The sequence below is a fragment of the Coffea arabica genome, chromosome 3c (genome assembly GCF_036785885.1).
Source record: "Coffea arabica cultivar ET-39 chromosome 3c, Coffea Arabica ET-39 HiFi, whole genome shotgun sequence".
NCBI classification, from domain to species: Eukaryota; Viridiplantae; Streptophyta; class Magnoliopsida; order Gentianales; family Rubiaceae; genus Coffea; species Coffea arabica.
This window is the reverse complement of record NC_092314.1, coordinates 41690719-41708110: the sequence shown is the minus strand read 5'-3', so window position 1 is coordinate 41708110 and position 17392 is coordinate 41690719. Positions and strand designations below refer to the sequence as shown.

General features: G+C 37.5%; 3 protein-coding genes across 9 annotated transcripts; 1 reads left to right on the top strand and 2 right to left on the bottom strand.

The window, feature by feature from the left end:
• The first annotated feature begins 1301 nt into the window (after positions 1-1301).
• Positions 1302-7873, top strand: LOC113735106 (uncharacterized). 4 transcript variants are annotated; one of them, XM_027262062.2, is made up of 4 exons: positions 1302-1644; positions 1959-3873; positions 4321-4402; positions 7049-7873. In XM_027262062.2, exon 2 carries the CDS (start codon positions 1965-1967, stop codon positions 3051-3053), a length of 1089 nt encoding a protein of 362 aa, XP_027117863.1. In that variant the 5' UTR covers positions 1302-1644; positions 1959-1964; the 3' UTR covers positions 3054-3873; positions 4321-4402; positions 7049-7873. The 4 variants fall into 4 exon arrangements, with proteins under 4 accessions (XP_027117863.1, XP_027117865.1, XP_027117862.1 ...); XM_027262064.2 differs by lacking the exon at positions 4321-4402 and having other exon boundaries at positions 1964-3873; XM_027262061.2 differs by lacking the exon at positions 4321-4402.
• Positions 7874-8919: 1046 nt separating this feature from the next.
• LOC113735105 (uncharacterized) lies at positions 8920-16075 on the bottom strand. 4 transcript variants are annotated; one of them, XM_027262055.2, is made up of 9 exons: positions 12378-16075; positions 12163-12231; positions 11262-11397; positions 11006-11169; positions 10399-10554; positions 10091-10306; positions 9840-9906; positions 9594-9658; positions 8920-9451 (listed from the first exon to the last, which is right to left on the bottom strand). In XM_027262055.2, exon 1 carries the CDS (start codon positions 14546-14548, stop codon positions 12398-12400), a length of 2151 nt encoding a protein of 716 aa, XP_027117856.1. In that variant the 5' UTR covers positions 14549-16075; the 3' UTR covers positions 8920-9451; positions 9594-9658; positions 9840-9906; positions 10091-10306; positions 10399-10554; positions 11006-11169; positions 11262-11397; positions 12163-12231; positions 12378-12397. The 4 variants fall into 4 exon arrangements, with proteins under 4 accessions (XP_027117856.1, XP_027117855.1, XP_071938870.1 ...); XM_027262054.2 differs by having other exon boundaries at positions 9840-9899; XM_072082769.1 differs by having other exon boundaries at positions 9840-10306.
• LOC113735974 (putative disease resistance protein RGA3) lies at positions 14552-16069 on the bottom strand. Its single transcript, XM_027262930.1, has one exon. The coding sequence runs from the start codon at positions 16067-16069 to the stop codon at positions 14552-14554; it is 1518 nt and encodes a 505-aa protein (XP_027118731.1).
• Positions 16076-17392: the final 1317 nt, after the last annotated feature.

Here is a 17392-nt window from a genome sequence, read left to right as displayed (position 1 = left end):
CTCAAATAATGGTTTATTATAGGGTGATGCAGGATCATAAGACAATCCAGTAACCAAAGATGTATAGTGACAAAACACAGAACGACATCCTCCTATAACCAATAACGTCATCTTTTGGCTGTTCCACCTCTTCATAGATCTCATTCGTCAAATCAAGGCTAGCAATCTTCCCCATTATAAGAAATATTTCCCATTTTTTCCTACGGAGCTTCCAACTAACATAATAAATCTCCCCAGTAGGACGACAGTCCCACGAATCCTCAATAATCTTCCAAGAACTTGTGTTTCTACTATAAACATCAAGCTAAGCGCGCCCCTTCGTGATGTTACCATGAGAGCAACTCCAATGACGTGTCATGGATACAGATCCATTATATACATCATTAGAATGATGCCCGTAAAAGCCGCTGACAAAGAGGAGATAGTGGGCCTTTTTTTTGCAACGGATAAATTTGGTTAAACATAGACAACGGACAAAATTTCATGGTGCAAGTTAACATTCAATTTTTTTTCCAACCGTCATTGTTTTGTTCTCTTTATATAAACACACAGGACACCCATTTTTTTTCATATTTCAATATCCTACTCTATTATTTCTCTTACTCTTTCACTCATTTTCCTCAACCTCTTTGCACAATTTTCTAAAATTTCAATATTTTGTGATTATGGATGAGAATTTTAGTAGTTTTAGAAATATGTTAAATGCTCCAAATATAGAAAATTCATCCTCCTCACAAAATCAAAACCACCAAAATTTCCCAAATTTCTCATTTTCTGGTATTCCTACAAATGTGCAAAATTAATAATATTATTTTTTAAAAAATAAAAAATCCAAAAGGTAAAAAATTTAATGAAAGTTTAATAATTTATTTTTAAAAATAATGAAATTATTTTTTAAAAAATTACTTTATTTATTTACGGGATATGAGTTATGCATTATTAAAATAAATATTTTATTTGATTGTGGATCATACTATTATAGCGTGTAGAGTGTAATTTATTGTGAATAAGAATATAATGAAAGATGAGATAGTGGAATGTTGATATAGCACCATGAATGCTTTAATGACGAATTTGGAACACTTTATAATCATCCTGTAGTGACTCTAGAAATAAATTATTCAGACATAGTTGAAAAAATGTGGAAATCAAGGCTGTAAATTGAAATTAAAAAAAGTTTATGAGACCATTTGTAGTTATTTAAAACACTAAAGGGCCAACAGAAAAGTAACAGAAAAGTTTTGGGCATGATTGTAAGTTTATCGCTTTTATGCCCCTTTTTAAGAGCAACTTCCAGTTTCCACTTTACTTTCTTTCTCGTCGCCGTCCTCAAGTTCCGATGCAGGCCACGTTCGTTTCTTTCTTTCTATATTTTTTTTCTTTATTCTACTGAAAAAACAGAAGAAAAGTTTCTTTATTTTTTCTTTTTGGGTAAGTAGAAGAAAAGTCTCTTTACTCTCTTCTTTCTTTCTTTTCCTCCTCATTTGTTGTTTCGTTGAAACTTGAAACCTCTTCTCTCTCAAAGTAGTAATCTAAATTGGAAAAGTATAATATATTCTGTACTACCCGTCTAGTCTGCCTATCGCACAATTGAGGAAGAAGAAGAAGAAGCCTTTTTAAAGGTTCCAGACTGCAGGCTCCCAGGTACTTTAATGTTCTTCCAACAAGTTTAAATTTCTTCTTGGTTCATTGATCGCTCAGACATTTACTAGTTGTGAATATAACTATAAAACAAAAACCCAAAAAATAAAAGTTGACTTTTTTTTTTCTTTTGAAATGGTTGAGTTTTGTATGCAACTGTTCTTTGACCTTGAAGTAAATCTTGATTTGCAATGTGGGATTTTATTAATCAGCAGTATAGTGGATTGTCTTGGTTTGTTTTAAGCATATAAAAGTTTTATCTTTGAAGATTTGATTGCTAATGTTTTCTTGGCTAATTGGAAGAGTTGTTGCTGTAGTTAAGAATGCCAGCTCAAAGAAAACCCGAGGAAATTGTCCCAATACTACTGGCTCGTCTGGAAAAAGCTAAGCAATTTGTAGTAGGGCGTATCAGCGAGAACAGTGAGGCAGACCCTCTAGTTTTGAAATTCAAAGAAATCGAGATTGAACTTGGCAGCATGAAACGTTTGTTCCCCAGGATAAAACATTGGGAAGGGAAACTCATGGAACAGTTCAGAACTTTGGAGCAAGACATTGATGATGATGTTTTCTTTAAACAGCATGACGAGGCTAATGAGATTCTTAATAGATTGGAGCGCATCAGTGAGAGTGTTGTGTCTGTAAAACAGCTATTTTCTGCAGTGGAAAGGCAGCTGATGGATAGAACACGTACGATGCCTTCTTCTGGGATGCAATTCCCTTCTGAGGAGGCTGTTAGGAAGGATCAGACAATGTCTGAAGAGTGGTCGAGACTTGGTGTGGAGGAAAAAATTTATGCCAGCGAAGCAATATCAAATTTTCAGAAAAGTTTTGACTGTCGGGAGAGCTATCAATTGAAAGCATGCTCCTTGTGCCTTTCAATTTTCCCTGAGAATAGCATCATAAAGAAGAGACCCCTTATTTACTGGTGGATAGGAGAGGGTATGGTCACTAAAACCTCAGAAAAGACTGCAGAGGAGGTTGGAGAAGATGTCTTTAATGAATTGATAAATGAAAGCTTCATAATCCCCAAATTTGAGAACCTTTCTCCCAATATAAACACTTTTATTGTGCACCCTTGGATTCGAAGAATGCTGATCTCGGTTGCAAAAAGACTTAGCTTTTTTGAATTTACTTTTGAATTTACTCCCTCAGGGACGCCTAGCAATGGTCATCGTCGCGCATTCTTATTGGCGGGTGGTAGTGATTCATACAGCACAATGACCGAGGATACTATTATGGTTTTCAATGTAAATGATCAATATCTTGGATTTAAACCTGACTGGCTCTCGAAGTTGAATAGGGTTGAGGTTCTTCAGTTGGGCCGGTGGCAAAACTCTGTCAAACATCATATTGAAGTGGAAAATAAAGATTTGACAGTTGAGTCGAAGAAGAAAAAGAAGGTGGAATATTAAGTCTCTTTGAATGGTTTGGGAAGTCAGACATCCCTAAGATATCTAAGCCTCAGAGCCGTTTCTAGATTGACTAACCTACCTCATTCGGTGCTTAACCTAATAAGCCTTGAGATCCTTGATTTACGCGATGTCACAATCTAGAGAAACTGCCTTCTGATATATCAGCACTGAGGAACCTTACTCATTTGGATTTATCAGAATGTTACCTGCTCGAAAGCATGCCAAAGGGTATTGAAGAGCTCTCTGCTCTTCAAGTACTCAAGGGCTTTGTGATAGGAATCGTCAGAAGAAATCCATGCAGGGTAAGTGACCTTGCTCAGTTGAAAGGTTTAAGGAAATTGAGCATAAGAATAGGGAATGAAGCTTTAGCAGAAGGGGAGTTTTCAAACTTGAAGGACTTCAAGGCTCTTCAAATTCTTGTGATATCTTGGGAAATAGTTTTGTCGCAGTCGAGTACAGAAGCTGCTCTGAGGTCATTCTCAGTCCCACCAAATCTAAAGAAACTTGATCTCAGATGTATCCCTCTAGTGACCTGGCCTGAATGGTTAGAGCCTGGCAGATTGATATCTTTGGAAAAACTTTACATCAGGGGAGGTGAACTCAGCAGCATAGAGCGCCATGATGAAAAAAGTTGGAAAGTTAAAATTTTACGTTTGAAGTATCTGAAGAACTTGAAAATTGACGAGCCAGAATTATGATTAATGTTTCCTGAGATGGAGTACTTGGAGAAAGTCAAATGCAACAAGATTGGTCGAGATGAATATGATCCAGATATCACATGGAACAAAAAGCAGCATGAGCAATTGTAGCAACTACTTGAGTGAGTTTTGCTGCAACTTTTTCGTTTGCTATTCATTTTTAATTGCTCCTGATTTCTCCTATATTCCTCCAGCTCCTGTTTTTAAAGCAAGTTATATTACTCAATTTCTAAGAATCAATTGCTTATGCTGTTTCCGACCATGATTGAGTGTTCTAGAGTCGGTAATATGTGAATCTCTTTTTATTTTTCCCTACAATCCTTGTAAGATTTTTTGTTGTTAATATTTTGAGCATATTATTGCCAGAAGAAGTTTCTGAAATTTTTTTGTTAGTGTTGAAATCTCATGTTTCAGTCTGAATTAAAATTTCTCTTCCTACTCCACCTGTCAAAGCAAGGTACTTCTCCTTTCAATTTTTAGGTAGTGTACCCTCAGAACTGATGAATAGTGGAAAGACATAATCTGCGGAAAAGAATATGTGATATAACTGTTATTCTTATTTTGGCAAGACAAAGTCCAACCTGCATGGTCAAGGGAGTTGGAGAAAGAGAAAGTGCTGCTTGGATAATCCTTCTGCTTTAAATTTGTAAGGTGAAAAAATTGGTATTCATGTGGTTTCAGCTTGCCTCTTTGATCCAAGCAATTTTGAGTGCAGATTGAAAATAAAAATGGGATAAAGTAGAATTAAACAAAAAACTAATGAATCATTTGATGCTCATATTTGCAATTGAAATATTTTTCTCTGTTGTGGGAAAATTGGATTATTGTCTTTTGTATTTAAGGATAATTTCTCTTGTCCATGAGATCAACATGGTGCTGCCTGCTGTTCATGTCTTTACATTTTATAGATGCAATATCCTGAGATAAGCTATCCAATGGTGCCTTCCAGCTCATCATAGGCATTTCCTTCCTTTTCTTATACTCATCTGCCCCAAACTACAGTCTCGAGTATCATTTACAACATATTCTAGACCTTTTCCAGTTTCCATTCCTTTCATGAGAGCCAATAGATTAGCATGCTCTTCTCTTGATTAGATTAACTAGGAAACTGAACTAAAAGTCTTAATTGAAGAACAGCAATTAGATCCTTATTTGGTTGCATAAAGGGTCAATGGCCAAATTCCCAATGAAGCTAGTCAGTGATCTTGACAATTGTCTTGAATCAGGCCCCAAAAACTTGAGTTATATTCTTCAGAGTGCTGCCAAGCTTGTGAATTCCTATGGTTACTTTAATCAAAGAGATTGTGGCAGTAATTATTTGCTTAAGTGTCTAAAATACATGCGATTTTGTCTTCACTAAATTATCAATACTGTTTATTTTTATTTTTACTGAGTGCCACAACTTTGTGAAAATTAAAAAGGAAATTTCTAAAAGATCAATAATCTTATAGAACCATCTGTGGGCATTTTCATCAATTCCATGCATTAAATCAGTAGGAGTACTTGGTTAGTAAATTCTGGCAATAAATAATAATCTCTCTCTTTAAAAGCTATAATTATCACTGTGTACTTAATATGGAGATGTGAACAGAGCTGATTTATTAAATTTGTAATGTTCTGCTACCTGATTGTGAAGAACAACTAGAAAAAGAGAATTGCGAATTTTCTGTTGGTTATAAAACTATTGAGCATCTCTTTTGTAACACGACGCTGGATTGGATTAGTTTTGTTGATAGACTTGACATGCATAATAGGCCAACAATCTGACATGGCAAAATCCAGGATCAGCCAGAGAGAAAATTTCTGATACAGTTATACAAGTCTTCCTGTAATGACATCTGACAACGAGGGAGAAAGTTGAAAAAAAAAAAAAAGACGAAAAACAAGTATACAACAGAAGTTATCATTCACCAAGTGTTTCACCTTTCTTATTAAATATCTTATGCACAACTTTTTGAGTAATTTAAGTAGTATGAGTGAGAAAACATTACACTTTGCAATGTGAATTAGCAATATCATGAATTTACTGCCTCTCAAGATTGCATAGGGTCCAAGTGCTGCATTTGGGATGATGGCAGACCTCTGCTGAGCATCGTGTTGAAGTAGAAAATGAAGATTTGATAGTTGAGTAAGAAGAAAAAGAAGCGCAATATAAAGTGCATTAAATGATTTTGGGAACTCTTAAGTGTCTAAATAAGCCTCTGAGGTGTTTGTAGAATAACCACACATCTTCAGTTCCATTGTTTGAATGGAATATTAATAATCAGGAATTTGATTACCATCCTAAGCATTCTGATATGAAATTGTCACCTATTGTTCGTTCATGCTATTTCCTTATTCTATGTGCTACCTCTGATAAAGCTTTTGAAGTTGTTAAGGCTACTTCAACAGAATACGGGGATTGTCTGGTTTGTGTCCTAATTTGCAGTGTTTTCCTGGCTGGTGTAGAGGAGGGAAGGAGCATGCAGCTGCATGAGTGTTTTTATGCCTCTTGGACAGTTGCTTGTGACTTGTCTAGGACTTCCAATTATCTCTTCAGGCTGTCTTTTACTGATTGGATGGTTATGATAGCAAAATAAGATAATAGATTTGGTCTGTCGAGGCACTGATTATGAGGTATCCCACATCGGTGGTGGGAAAAGGAAAGGAAAGGTATAAGAACTTGGGTCCTTGGGCTATTAGGCAATGTGGGTTAATAATTTTGAGCCAGTGGATTTCGGTCCAAAAATTACTTGGGCCAGCCCTTGGACCCTGGTCATGACAGATTATGTGGGCAGACTTCAGCTCATTAAATGTGTTCAAAATATTGTTTTGTATTGGACTATGGTGTTTGTGCTTCCAAAGTAAGTGTTTAAGAAATTAGATAGTCTATCAGCAGCCTTTTCTTGTCTTCTGGTGAGGAAAGAAATTACTATGGTGCTGAAATTAGTTGGTCTGACATCTATTAACCAGTGAGCAACGGAACCTTGGGACTGACTAAACTTGACCTCTGGATATAATTTCTTTCTAGTGAGCAATGGGGCCTGGGACTCACTAAACTTGGCCGCTGGAAATAATTTCTTATTCTGACCACGTTTGGAATATCTCTGCATAAAAGGATAGCCTAGTCAACGGGGAATGTTGGTACACCAAATACACAAAACCATAGCTAGCTTTTATAGCTTCTTTTTGGCATCTGTTGATTCTTATCCAATGCTTTGGGTTTTTAGCTGTCAATGATTCCCCATTTTGTATGTGAATGATGCATCTATTATCTAATTCGACCACAAAGCCAATTAAGATTTGTCTATGTTGCAGGTCTCAAACTGCTCCAGACTCTCCATGCGCTAAGTGTTTGCATGGTGTAATTTGAGGCAAAGTTTGACGCGATGCCCATTTAATGCTGTGATTGATCTTGTTCATGGCTTGCTCCCAGTGGTGACTCAGATCAGGGGAAAAAAGCTTTATGTTTTATGGATCCATTTTCCGGGCTTTTCAATTTTCCTTTTGCATTAGAATTTCTCTACTGTTGCAGGCTCCTGGAAGTTAACCATATCTGGAAGTGAATGCAATTGCAGCTGCCTAATCTGCCTTGTAGTTTGTAATAGGCTATTTATGAAAAAGTATGAGGCCTGATTTAACTGTATATTTGCATTATTTACCTGAGACAATGTGGAATTTGACATTCATCAATCATCTTGATCAGACTTGCATCACAAACTTTTGGTGACTTTGTCTGATGCTCTCTGATATCTGGACAGCAAAGGCAGGGACGGACGGACCGATGGATTCTAGTTTTTTTTTTTTTTTTTTTCTTAATTTGGAGGTTTTTTTTTTGGGGGTGGGGTGGGGAATATAGGTTCAGTGGAGTTGAAGAGAGTTAATGCTTGAACAAGGTTTAATGGAGTTGGAGAAGTTCACAGACAAAAGACATTAGTTATGAGGTTGGTGACTTGGGCGCGATAAAGGTCAGTTGCTTATGGCCCTTATGGGGTTAGCGTCTAGTATAAATAAAGTAGTTGATTGAATTTCCTTTGTCTGTCTTTCTGTCTCCTATTTGTATAGCATTTCTTTAAAATTTCCTCCTTTGTCTGTCTTTTTGTCTCCTATTTGTATAAAGTTGTCTATGGCCCTTATGTCGTTTTTTGTGGTATGATCCTCGCACCCTTGATGCCCTTCTACTGGATGTTTATGTTTATGGTTGGGGCATTATTAATCCGTTAGACAGTTTGCAAGTAATTTGACGGCTAAAATTTCCTCTGCATCTATCATTCAGATTGGGAATTGGCAATGGTCTCTAGGTAGGCAGAGGACCACTCAGGTGGAGAGTTTGATTCAAGTTATGCTTGCTAATATAATTCCTGTGCTATCTGAACCTGATTCTCATAGATGGAAATGTGATGCTTCTGGAGACTTTACAACTCAATCATCAACTCAATTGCTAAGGGATCATTGCAATTGAATTGATGCCCAAATGTTGAGAGTCCTTGCAAGTTTCTTGAATAAGCAATTTGACCTCTGTTAACCATCTGTCTCAAAATCAATCACCTTGAATTAACAGTGCAAACTTCCATTATCAGACACCATGAAGGTAGCTAATGTCACACAAACTCTCAAAAATATTAAGCTTTTCAAATTTGCCATTCAAATTCCATCTTGCACAAACTTGGTTTTCCGAACAACACTGTAGCCTAAGCTGCTTCTTAGCTGTCGACTCGCTCAATTTTGGAGATAATTAGCCTACTGGAGAAGTTATTGAAATGTTCCAGTTCTTTAATTTGATGATTCTGTCTTGACCAACATTACAGAATTTTAATGTTTGAAGACAAGACAGTTACCCTATCTTCGACGGCATTTTAAATTTATACACAACTGCACAAAAATCAAATTGCTCTCTGGCTTATCAAAATCCTGAATTGATCTCAAAGATCTAGCAGAGATTAGCACAGGGACTAGAGAGTATTACTCCTTAATTCTCAAAGTCTCTTAGTTGTAAAGGTTGAGAATAGAGATTGCGAAAATTGTGAGTGTAGTACTAGATAGATCAAGACAAAGCATATCTATCAGCCTGCTAATTGAGGTTGGCAACTGCATAGCATGAAGAGCACTGGTCTCCAAAAACAAATTTTTTGTACATGTCTTGTATTGACATTTCTAATCGTCCATGGCATTTCTGTAAATGATTAATATGCAATACAACAAATCTCATAAAATTTTTTGGCACCAGATTATCCACTTAAAATAGGTTGTGCAAGATCATTTACAAGATCATACACTTTACAACGTGTGATGTTGTAATACTCGTCCACTTTGACATCTAATAACAATGTACTCTTCAGCACAATTTCACAGAAAAGGTATAGACATCATGAGAATAATATACAGAATTGGAGACAGCATTATCGAACATACAGAATTGAAGAAATCATAAATACAGGTGTAGACTAGAGTTTCCATAGACTATGATCAATCTCAAAGTGAGAAATCTGGAAATCTTGCACCAGTCAGAGTCAGGGTTGCTGCTCTTGTTGGAGCATCATCCGTTTAGATCAAAAGATACACATTCTATAGGGAGGCTTCTATTTGATTGGCGGGGAGGTTACTACTCAAGTTTTTCACATATTCCAACTTCAAATCCTTCAACAAGTGAAAGCTTCTCACTTCGACCTTGGCTATATCTCTGTAAGAGGGCTGACGAGCCTCATTCGCAGCATTTGTCATCTGAATGGAGACAAATTTAGTTTCTAACATGCTATAAGGCAATTTGATCACCACTAGTTTAAGTGCAATGGCAACCAAACTCCAGATAATGGAAATAGTAGATCCATGAAGTATATGGATGATTATGAGAGGGAGGACATACCATGACTTAAAAATCCAACCTGTAGCTTTCCTATGTATTGGCTTATCCATAGCTCTGTTCTTTACCTAGTAAAGATTGAGTGAAGAACTCACAACTTTAGGCAAGTTTAGAATAAATGGCAACTAACAAAGACCTTGCTGATTCTATCAATTATGAAAGTTTGAAGAAAGGATAAAGTAATCAGCAGAAGTGATGAAAATTAGGTATGTCTTCTTCAATCAGAACATTTTCATCACAAAAATGTACCTTGTGCATGAGCATCCCTGTAGCAAGCCTGAATCGTCTTTGATGCAGCTTCATGGAGAGCTTGATCCTCAAGAAAATCTATCACTGTCAGCCTCATATATTCCAAATCATAATATTTTGAGGTGGTTCATATCTCCTTGTTTTATATATTTATTTCTATTTTCTTTTCTAATTTCATTATATTTTACAAAAGGTATTTGACTTTGCCTATTCAACATACTTGAGATTCTTGCAGAGCAAAAATAACTTACCAAAATTTTTCACGAAAGGTTCCCCTTATAAGGCATAAACACGCTGTTTCACCAGAAGACTGCCATCCACATGGATTCTACTACTAACAAGATTGACCCTTAGCTCAGAAATTCACTTCCTGCTTGAATTTTATCCATCAGATTTCGATGTATACTCTATGCATCAAACTTCTCCTCTCCTGTACAAAAATTTGATATTCTCCACAGTTCCATTACCTAGTCATTTCAAGGACTCAAAATGACAAATATTTCATAATAAGCTGGAGAACTTTATGCAACATTAAGATGCGCAAAGGGAGAGTACTAACCATGGCATGTTTTCCATCAGCCATCTGATAGCCCTGAATGAGAGCGTCTGCCCCATCGCCAGATTGAGAGAACAGCTTATGCTCATAGCTTTTCATACATCAGAAATTTGAGAACACCTCGTCAGACCATTCATCCAATTTCTAGCCGTCAAACAGCTGTATGACAAAGCAGAATTGCATTATAGAATTAACAACATAAAAGAATGCGATCTCCCTATAATATTGTTCAACAGGCACATAATTTATTATGGGATAAGACCTAAATCCACAACTAAGAGATGAACCACCTAAAATATTATGGTTTGCTAACTAAGAGATGAACCACCTCAAATAAAGCAGATTGCCTATTATTACCCCATGTAGCTCTATTTGGAAGATATATCAAAGGAATTGCTTCATGGCACGGCTTGACTATTCAACCATCGGACAAGCATCAGTATTTCTTGATATCTAAGGGATTAATAACCGAAAAAGTTGCCAAAGAGGAATACAAAAAGTGGTGCCTTTTTTTGGTTTTTTGGGGGGGTTCTATAGTGGGCTTTTTAAAAGAAGTAATCCGGATGTTTGAGAATTTGATTATCCAGATCCACGTAAGTTTAGTTCTTACCTCCTGCATGAGAATCCCAGTAGCCAGCCAGAGGAATCTTTGTTGCAGCATCTTGGAGAGCTCTAAGACTCAGAGAAAATCTATTACACCCTCAGCCTTTAATAACATACCATAGGTTTTTACCAATGGCTCATTCTACACTCTCAAACTAGACATAGTATTGCCTACAATACAAGAAAAGATGCCATCAGATCAGAACTGCACAGCAATGGAATATAGCAAATGGAAAAGTGTCAAAAGTCATCCTGAATTGTACCTAAACCTTCTCTATATAATGAAGGAGAATGAGTTCCCTTCGAAAGTGCCCTGCTGGATCCATTTTAAGTAAATAAGCCCCTCACCAAGCATACAGCCCCTCTTTTTGGCAAGTCCAAGAATGTGCAGGTATTTATCTGTGTCACCATATAAAAGGAAACGATGGTAGCTGAAGACTTTTGTCCCAATATTTCTGTAACCATATAAAGAAAAGCTCATACATGGAAAAATAAAAGATAAAAACAGACACACAAAAAAAGATGGTTATCAAATACTTTGCAAGACAAAACAAAATAGTCATACAATTTTCCAATGCAGTGAAAGATGGGCTTTTGTAGCATTTGTTGCTATAGAAGAAATTGCAAAAGAAATAAAGCTACACTACTTCCAAAGATTAACAGGTTAATTGCCCTGAGCTCCTGAAAGAAGTTTAGAGAATTGATTTATCAGAACCATATTGGATCATGTTGATAATCATGAAAAAAGAAATAAAGCAGAAATGGCAGAAGAAATAAGCTACACTACTTCCAAAAACTAACAGGTTAATTGCCCTGAGATCCTAAATTAGGTTAGAGTTGATTTACCAGATCCATATAAAGCCCAACCTGGTTTTATCCTTATCACTTGAAATATTGACCAAGTTCATTACTTTAGAGGCTAAAAATATCATAGATATAGGATCATGTTGATAACCATGTCAAGTTTAGAATCTCCACGTAACTGTAGGGAATCAGTTTACTCCTCAAGGATGTGCAAAAATAAAGGAGAAACCATGAAGAATAATTTCGAAGTGTTAATGGCAAGCTGATACAAGTACTGGAGGAAGTAAAAAGGGGTAGTAGATCACAAATGAATATCTTGAAAGTGGAAAGGAAAAAAAACGCACACAAGGGAGAGGTTACCTGGAAAGCAGAAATTCAGAGAGAACCAAGGAAAGACAGGTTTGCAATAGTTATTTAGCAGAAGGTAGGCTGCACAATCAAAGATTCGATTAACAAACATCATCAATACATTACCACTGTCAATAACAAGAAAAGATATTAAGGGGAAGGAAATATAAATGGATAGCAAAAGCAAGAATTAATTGAAAAAATTTCGTAGTAGTACAGAGGATTACCTAGTAGCTTTAATGGGAAATTAGCCTCTGATTCGCTGCCCATTAATTATAATTTTGGGAACGTCGGAGATCTTGGACCACTCAGAAATGGGGATGGTACTGCTGCTGCTACTCTCTGAATTGCATCTTTCCGTTAGAAGGGGACACATTTCAATCCGCAGCTCTTTTAGTCTGGTGAGGCTTCTCATAGATTGGTGAGAGGGTAAATTCTCTAACTTTGTACAATTGTAAAGGTAGAGTCGTTCAAGTGACGAAAGCTTCCCAAACCAATCAGGCAATGATTTTACTCCAAAACCAGCTAGTTCAAGATACATTAGAGCAGAGAGGTGCTGAAGTTGGTCAGGTAGAGATTCCCAATGAGGCCATCCAACAAGACTCAATTTCCAAAGGAAGGGCAAGTAGGGATGCGGTGGTTGGGGGAGAGCATCAAAGAGGTCTAGGAAGGAATGCAGCTCTGTGGTTTCTGAGAATGGTCCAATCTCTAAGCTTCTCAAGCTTGTAAGAGAACAAAGCTTCCCCTTGGGCAAGTCGGCTAATTTCTTACAGTATGGGATGTCCAGGAAAGAAAGAGAAGGTCTGCGGGTTAAATCAATCGGAAAGGAGATAAGATTGGGGCATCCCCATATTTCCAATTCCTCAAGAGGAGGACGAGGAGGGCAAGTAGAGGAGGATGAAGAACTGGAATCCCACTCTGACTCGTATATTTGCGGGATGGACAAATGGGTTAACTCACTGCACATAAAAATCCTTAATTTTCGCAGGGCATTGAGGTACGGGTGTACCCTAGGAATTGAAATCGACTTTAGTGAGTGGCACCTGCAAACATGTAATTCCTCTAAGGACCCAAGGTCAACCAAATTTTGAGTTGAGCCAACAATATGAGCGTATGGTAGCTCAGTGAACCCATTCATATTATCAATGAAAAGACTCGTGAGAGTCCTGAAACTATTGTAAATGCATGTCACTATACTTGATCCATTGTTGATATGCTCAATGTGCAAGTTCTTGAGACACGGAAAATAACTTGGAAAAGTGGCTATTTGGGGACACCTTTTAATCCTCATCGTGTTAAGGACCGGAAACACCACCACTGCTTCATCATGACCTAATGCTTCCACCCATTCACGCAAATTTAGCATGTTTTCTAGAATGAGATGTTCAAGTGCTGGAAACAATTGACCGCTACTGTCACTATGCACGGTTGATTCACCATAAAAAGAAGGCCCTATGGTTGTTATGTTGTCGAGTCCTTCCAGGTGAAGATATTTGAGGAAGGGCATGTGTCCAACAGTTGGTAACTCCTTGCAGTTTCTACAATTTCGCAGTTCGAACTTAACCAATTTCTCAAGTTTTCCGATCCATGTCGAAAGTTGATCACCAAAAAATCTTTCAATTATCAAACCTTTCAAATTTTGGTGAGGATGCAAGCCTTCCAACACTTGATTGTATTCGCTGTCGTTCTCTCTCAAATTATCTAATTCATTCCACAATAATTTCAACTCATTAATGTTTGACTTTTCAATCAGATTTGCAGACTTGGCTTCTTTCTTGCTTCTCACCAATTCAAGATTCCGTATCTCGAAACTTCCACTGAGATTATCTAAACTCCTCAATTGTCCAATTTGTCGACCCGCATCTTCACCAATATTAAAAAATGGTAATGTTTGGAGAGCATACAACTGTCCGATCTCAAGAGGCATTATATCACTAGATTTATCTCTAGAGAAAAAGTCAAAGTGCCTCAAATTCACCAAATTCTTGAAATTGTTTGGAAAATTTGTCAATGATTTGCAATCTCTAACTCTTAAAGTCTGCAAATTGATAAGCTGACAAAGAGACACTGGTAATGTTTTGATCGGAGTATCTGATGAATCGAGGTACCTTAAATGAGACAACTTGTTAATTGATTCAGGAAGCTCCTCGACATCTGATGAAGCTAAGTTTAGCACCCGCAAGCTAGTCAAAGATGAGATCCAACCATCAATATTAATTGATTTGTTCTCCAATAAAAATAATGTTGTTATGTACCTGAAACTCTTGTTCAGTGGAAATTGTATTTCTTCCCCACCACTGCTCTCCACTGCAAGATATCGAAAAGTCTTGTCAAGAAAATCAGCTTCTATTGAGTCTTTCGAACTTCTGGTTTTTGATCTAGAAATGAATTGCACCATATCCTACACAAGATCATGCATTTTGCAGTTCAATACATTCCCATAATCATCCTTCTCTCCATCTTGAAACAAGTTACTATCCAACAAAATGGAAAAACACTCGTTACCAACTTCCTCCATATACATATCATGTCTTGGATGAAGAAATCCTTCTGCTGCCCAAAGTTGGATTAGTTGATTCCTTTCCATTTGAAAGCCCTTGGGAAAAATTGAACAATACGCAAGACACTTTTTAAGAGATGCATGTGGAAGACGATCGAAGCTCAACTTTAAAATTTCAACAAGCCCAATGTTTTCATCTCCACCTAAACTTTGAAGCCCACTCTCTAAAGTTTGCCATTCGTCTATTCCCTTGTTGCGCAGCATGCGACCAAGAATGCTTGCAGCTAATGGTAAGCCTAGGCATCTTTGCGCAATCTTGAATCCTACATGTTGTAGCCCATTCGGCACCTCCCCAGCGCCAAATGCATTTTCTTTGAGAATGAGCCAACATCGATGATCTGACAATTCTTTCAAGGACCAAAGAGGAGAAGAAATTCCCATGATGCGTGCCACTCCTCGGTCACGAGTGGTCACAAGAATCCAACTCCCCATGGCTTGGCTAGTAATACCTTTCAAACATACAAGAAAATCATGCCATAATGCGGACTTCTTATTCCAAACATCATCCAATACCAGTAGATACTTTTTACCATCCAATAATTTCTTAAACCGATTGACCCTGGCGTCCATACTCTCAACTTCGGGCATTGGTTCTTTCAATAGTGATTCTAGCATCAACCTAAAAAGCCTATCGGCATTGAAATCCTCCGAAACACACACCCACATTCTCAGGTCAAAATGTCTTCCAATATTTGGATCATTGTAAACTTTTTGAGCCAATGCGGTCTTCCCGATCCCGCCCATTCCTACTATGGGAAGAACGGAGATAGTTTCATTGTTATCCGTGGCAGTCAACTGTGCTAGTATTGCTGAAACATCATCATCTCTTCCAACAAAACTCGTATCAATAGTTTCAGGGTCAATCTCTCTGTTCTTTATAAATCTTCCTCCACTAGGAGAGGAGAGAGCACGTTCAAAGTGAAACTGTTCCACGATGCCAAGGGCCATCGCATCTTCATGGATTCTTTCAAAATTCACGTTGATTTCCCGAATTTGTTTTGCCATTTTGCGACCGAATGCAATGGAATTAAAGAGTGAGAAGAAGAAGAAGCATACCTTCCTCTTCGTTTGGTTTTGGATCTCAATCCTGCGCCGATTCATTTCATAGTTGAAGTCATCCAGCAAATTTTCGGCATCGAAAGTGACACGTTCAAGCAGCTCCAGCCAAAGCTTCGCCCACAAGTAAGCCACCTGCTTTTCCTCTGCATCACGAAGGAAAGCCTGGATCATAGTCAACGTGCTCACCAGTCTCGCAAAATCATTCCCGATGCCCGGAAACGGGCCAACATGTGCTGAAGCCAAGTTTATTGCCGTCTCCAGTGCAACATGTACAGTGGGAACAAGCAGTGCATCCGCCATCAGGTCAGGTCACGATATCTGATGAGAGTAAGAAGAGAGACTTGGATTAGTTTTGGGAGTGTGGAATGGAGCCGAACCGGGTGCAATTTGCAAGTTTGAACTTTGAAGGGGAGAAAGAGTAGACTGAATGTAGCAGTAGATGAAATGAAACCAAAAGGAAAATTAATGAAGAAGGAACCCGACAAGCATCACCCACGTCAATGAATGTAGCAGGAGATAAAGCAGTCCAAAAGGAAAATTAAATGAAAAAGGAAGGAAAGGTTCCCGACGAGCATCGCGTTATAGGCAGACAAATGAATTCTTTACTTATTCCGTACTTCTCTGTTCGAAATGCATTGGGATTCTTTGCTTTTATTCGGTTGACACCTACGTACTGTTGATATATATATAAAAAAAAAAATCCAACTTTATTTATTTATTTATTTGCTGAATTTTTCCTCTTTCAGTAACCTTGTAGTATTTCTTATTCCTCATTATGCTTCACTTCACTCACGTCCTTTTTCTTTTCTCATGAAAGCTTTGAAAGCTTTTTGGGTTATAATTATAAAAGTATCAATACTGAGTCAAAAGGTTACTAAAGGGCGGGAACCACAAACCCATACAATGAGGAAGAGTGTGCCCACATCATCCTCCATGTTTTAAAAAAGGGTTAATTACATTTACCTCCCTTGTGCTATAGCCAAAATACAAGTAGACCCCTTTAGATTTGGAAAATAATAGTCACCCTCCTTTGACTAAACATAGATCTAACAAATGAGCCCTTCCCATTAGTTTGTTAACGTCTGTTTGTCCCAAGCCTGCCAAAGAATATTCAGAAGTCCAAGATTACCCCCCTACGTCTTCCCAAAATAAAAGGAAAGGGCAAAAAGAAAAAACAGGATAAATAGATGAAAGAAAAGGGCAACAAAGAAGAGGAAAACAATGAAAAACCCTAAGTCGTTGGTCTGCCTCCATTGTTTGTTATTCCAGAAACCATCGCTACTTTTGCATGTGTATTCACCATTCCTTTTTCTTAATATATCAACCCAAAGGAAAGAGCAACAACATCTTTCAAGTCTTGAATATGATGACTAGTATTTGAAGATAGGTAGGTATAAATTTGTGTTTAGCGATAAAAGATGAGAGATTTGTGGGTTGGTTTGATTGGCTGTCCTGAATATGATGGCTAGTATTTGATGGTTTATAGCTTCTTTTTTTTTCATCCTTCTAGTTTCTTCTCATTTAAGGGGTATGTTTGTCCATACATGTAGAATTTTAATGACATTTAGCAAGTGTCACGTCAAAGGGGCTGACTGTTATTTTTCATACCTAGGGGGTCTATTT

Bases quoted from the DNA above. Each gene is read 5' to 3' on its own strand.
- LOC113735106 (XM_027262064.2), top strand. From the start codon at position 1,965: ATGCCAGCTCAAAGAAAACCCGAGGAAATTGTCCCAATACTACTGGCT.
- LOC113735105 (XM_072082769.1), bottom strand. From the start codon at position 14,548: ATGGTGCAATTCATTTCTAGATCAAAAACCAGAAGTTCGAAAGACTCA.
- LOC113735974 (XM_027262930.1), bottom strand. From the start codon at position 16,069: ATGGCGGATGCACTGCTTGTTCCCACTGTACATGTTGCACTGGAGACG.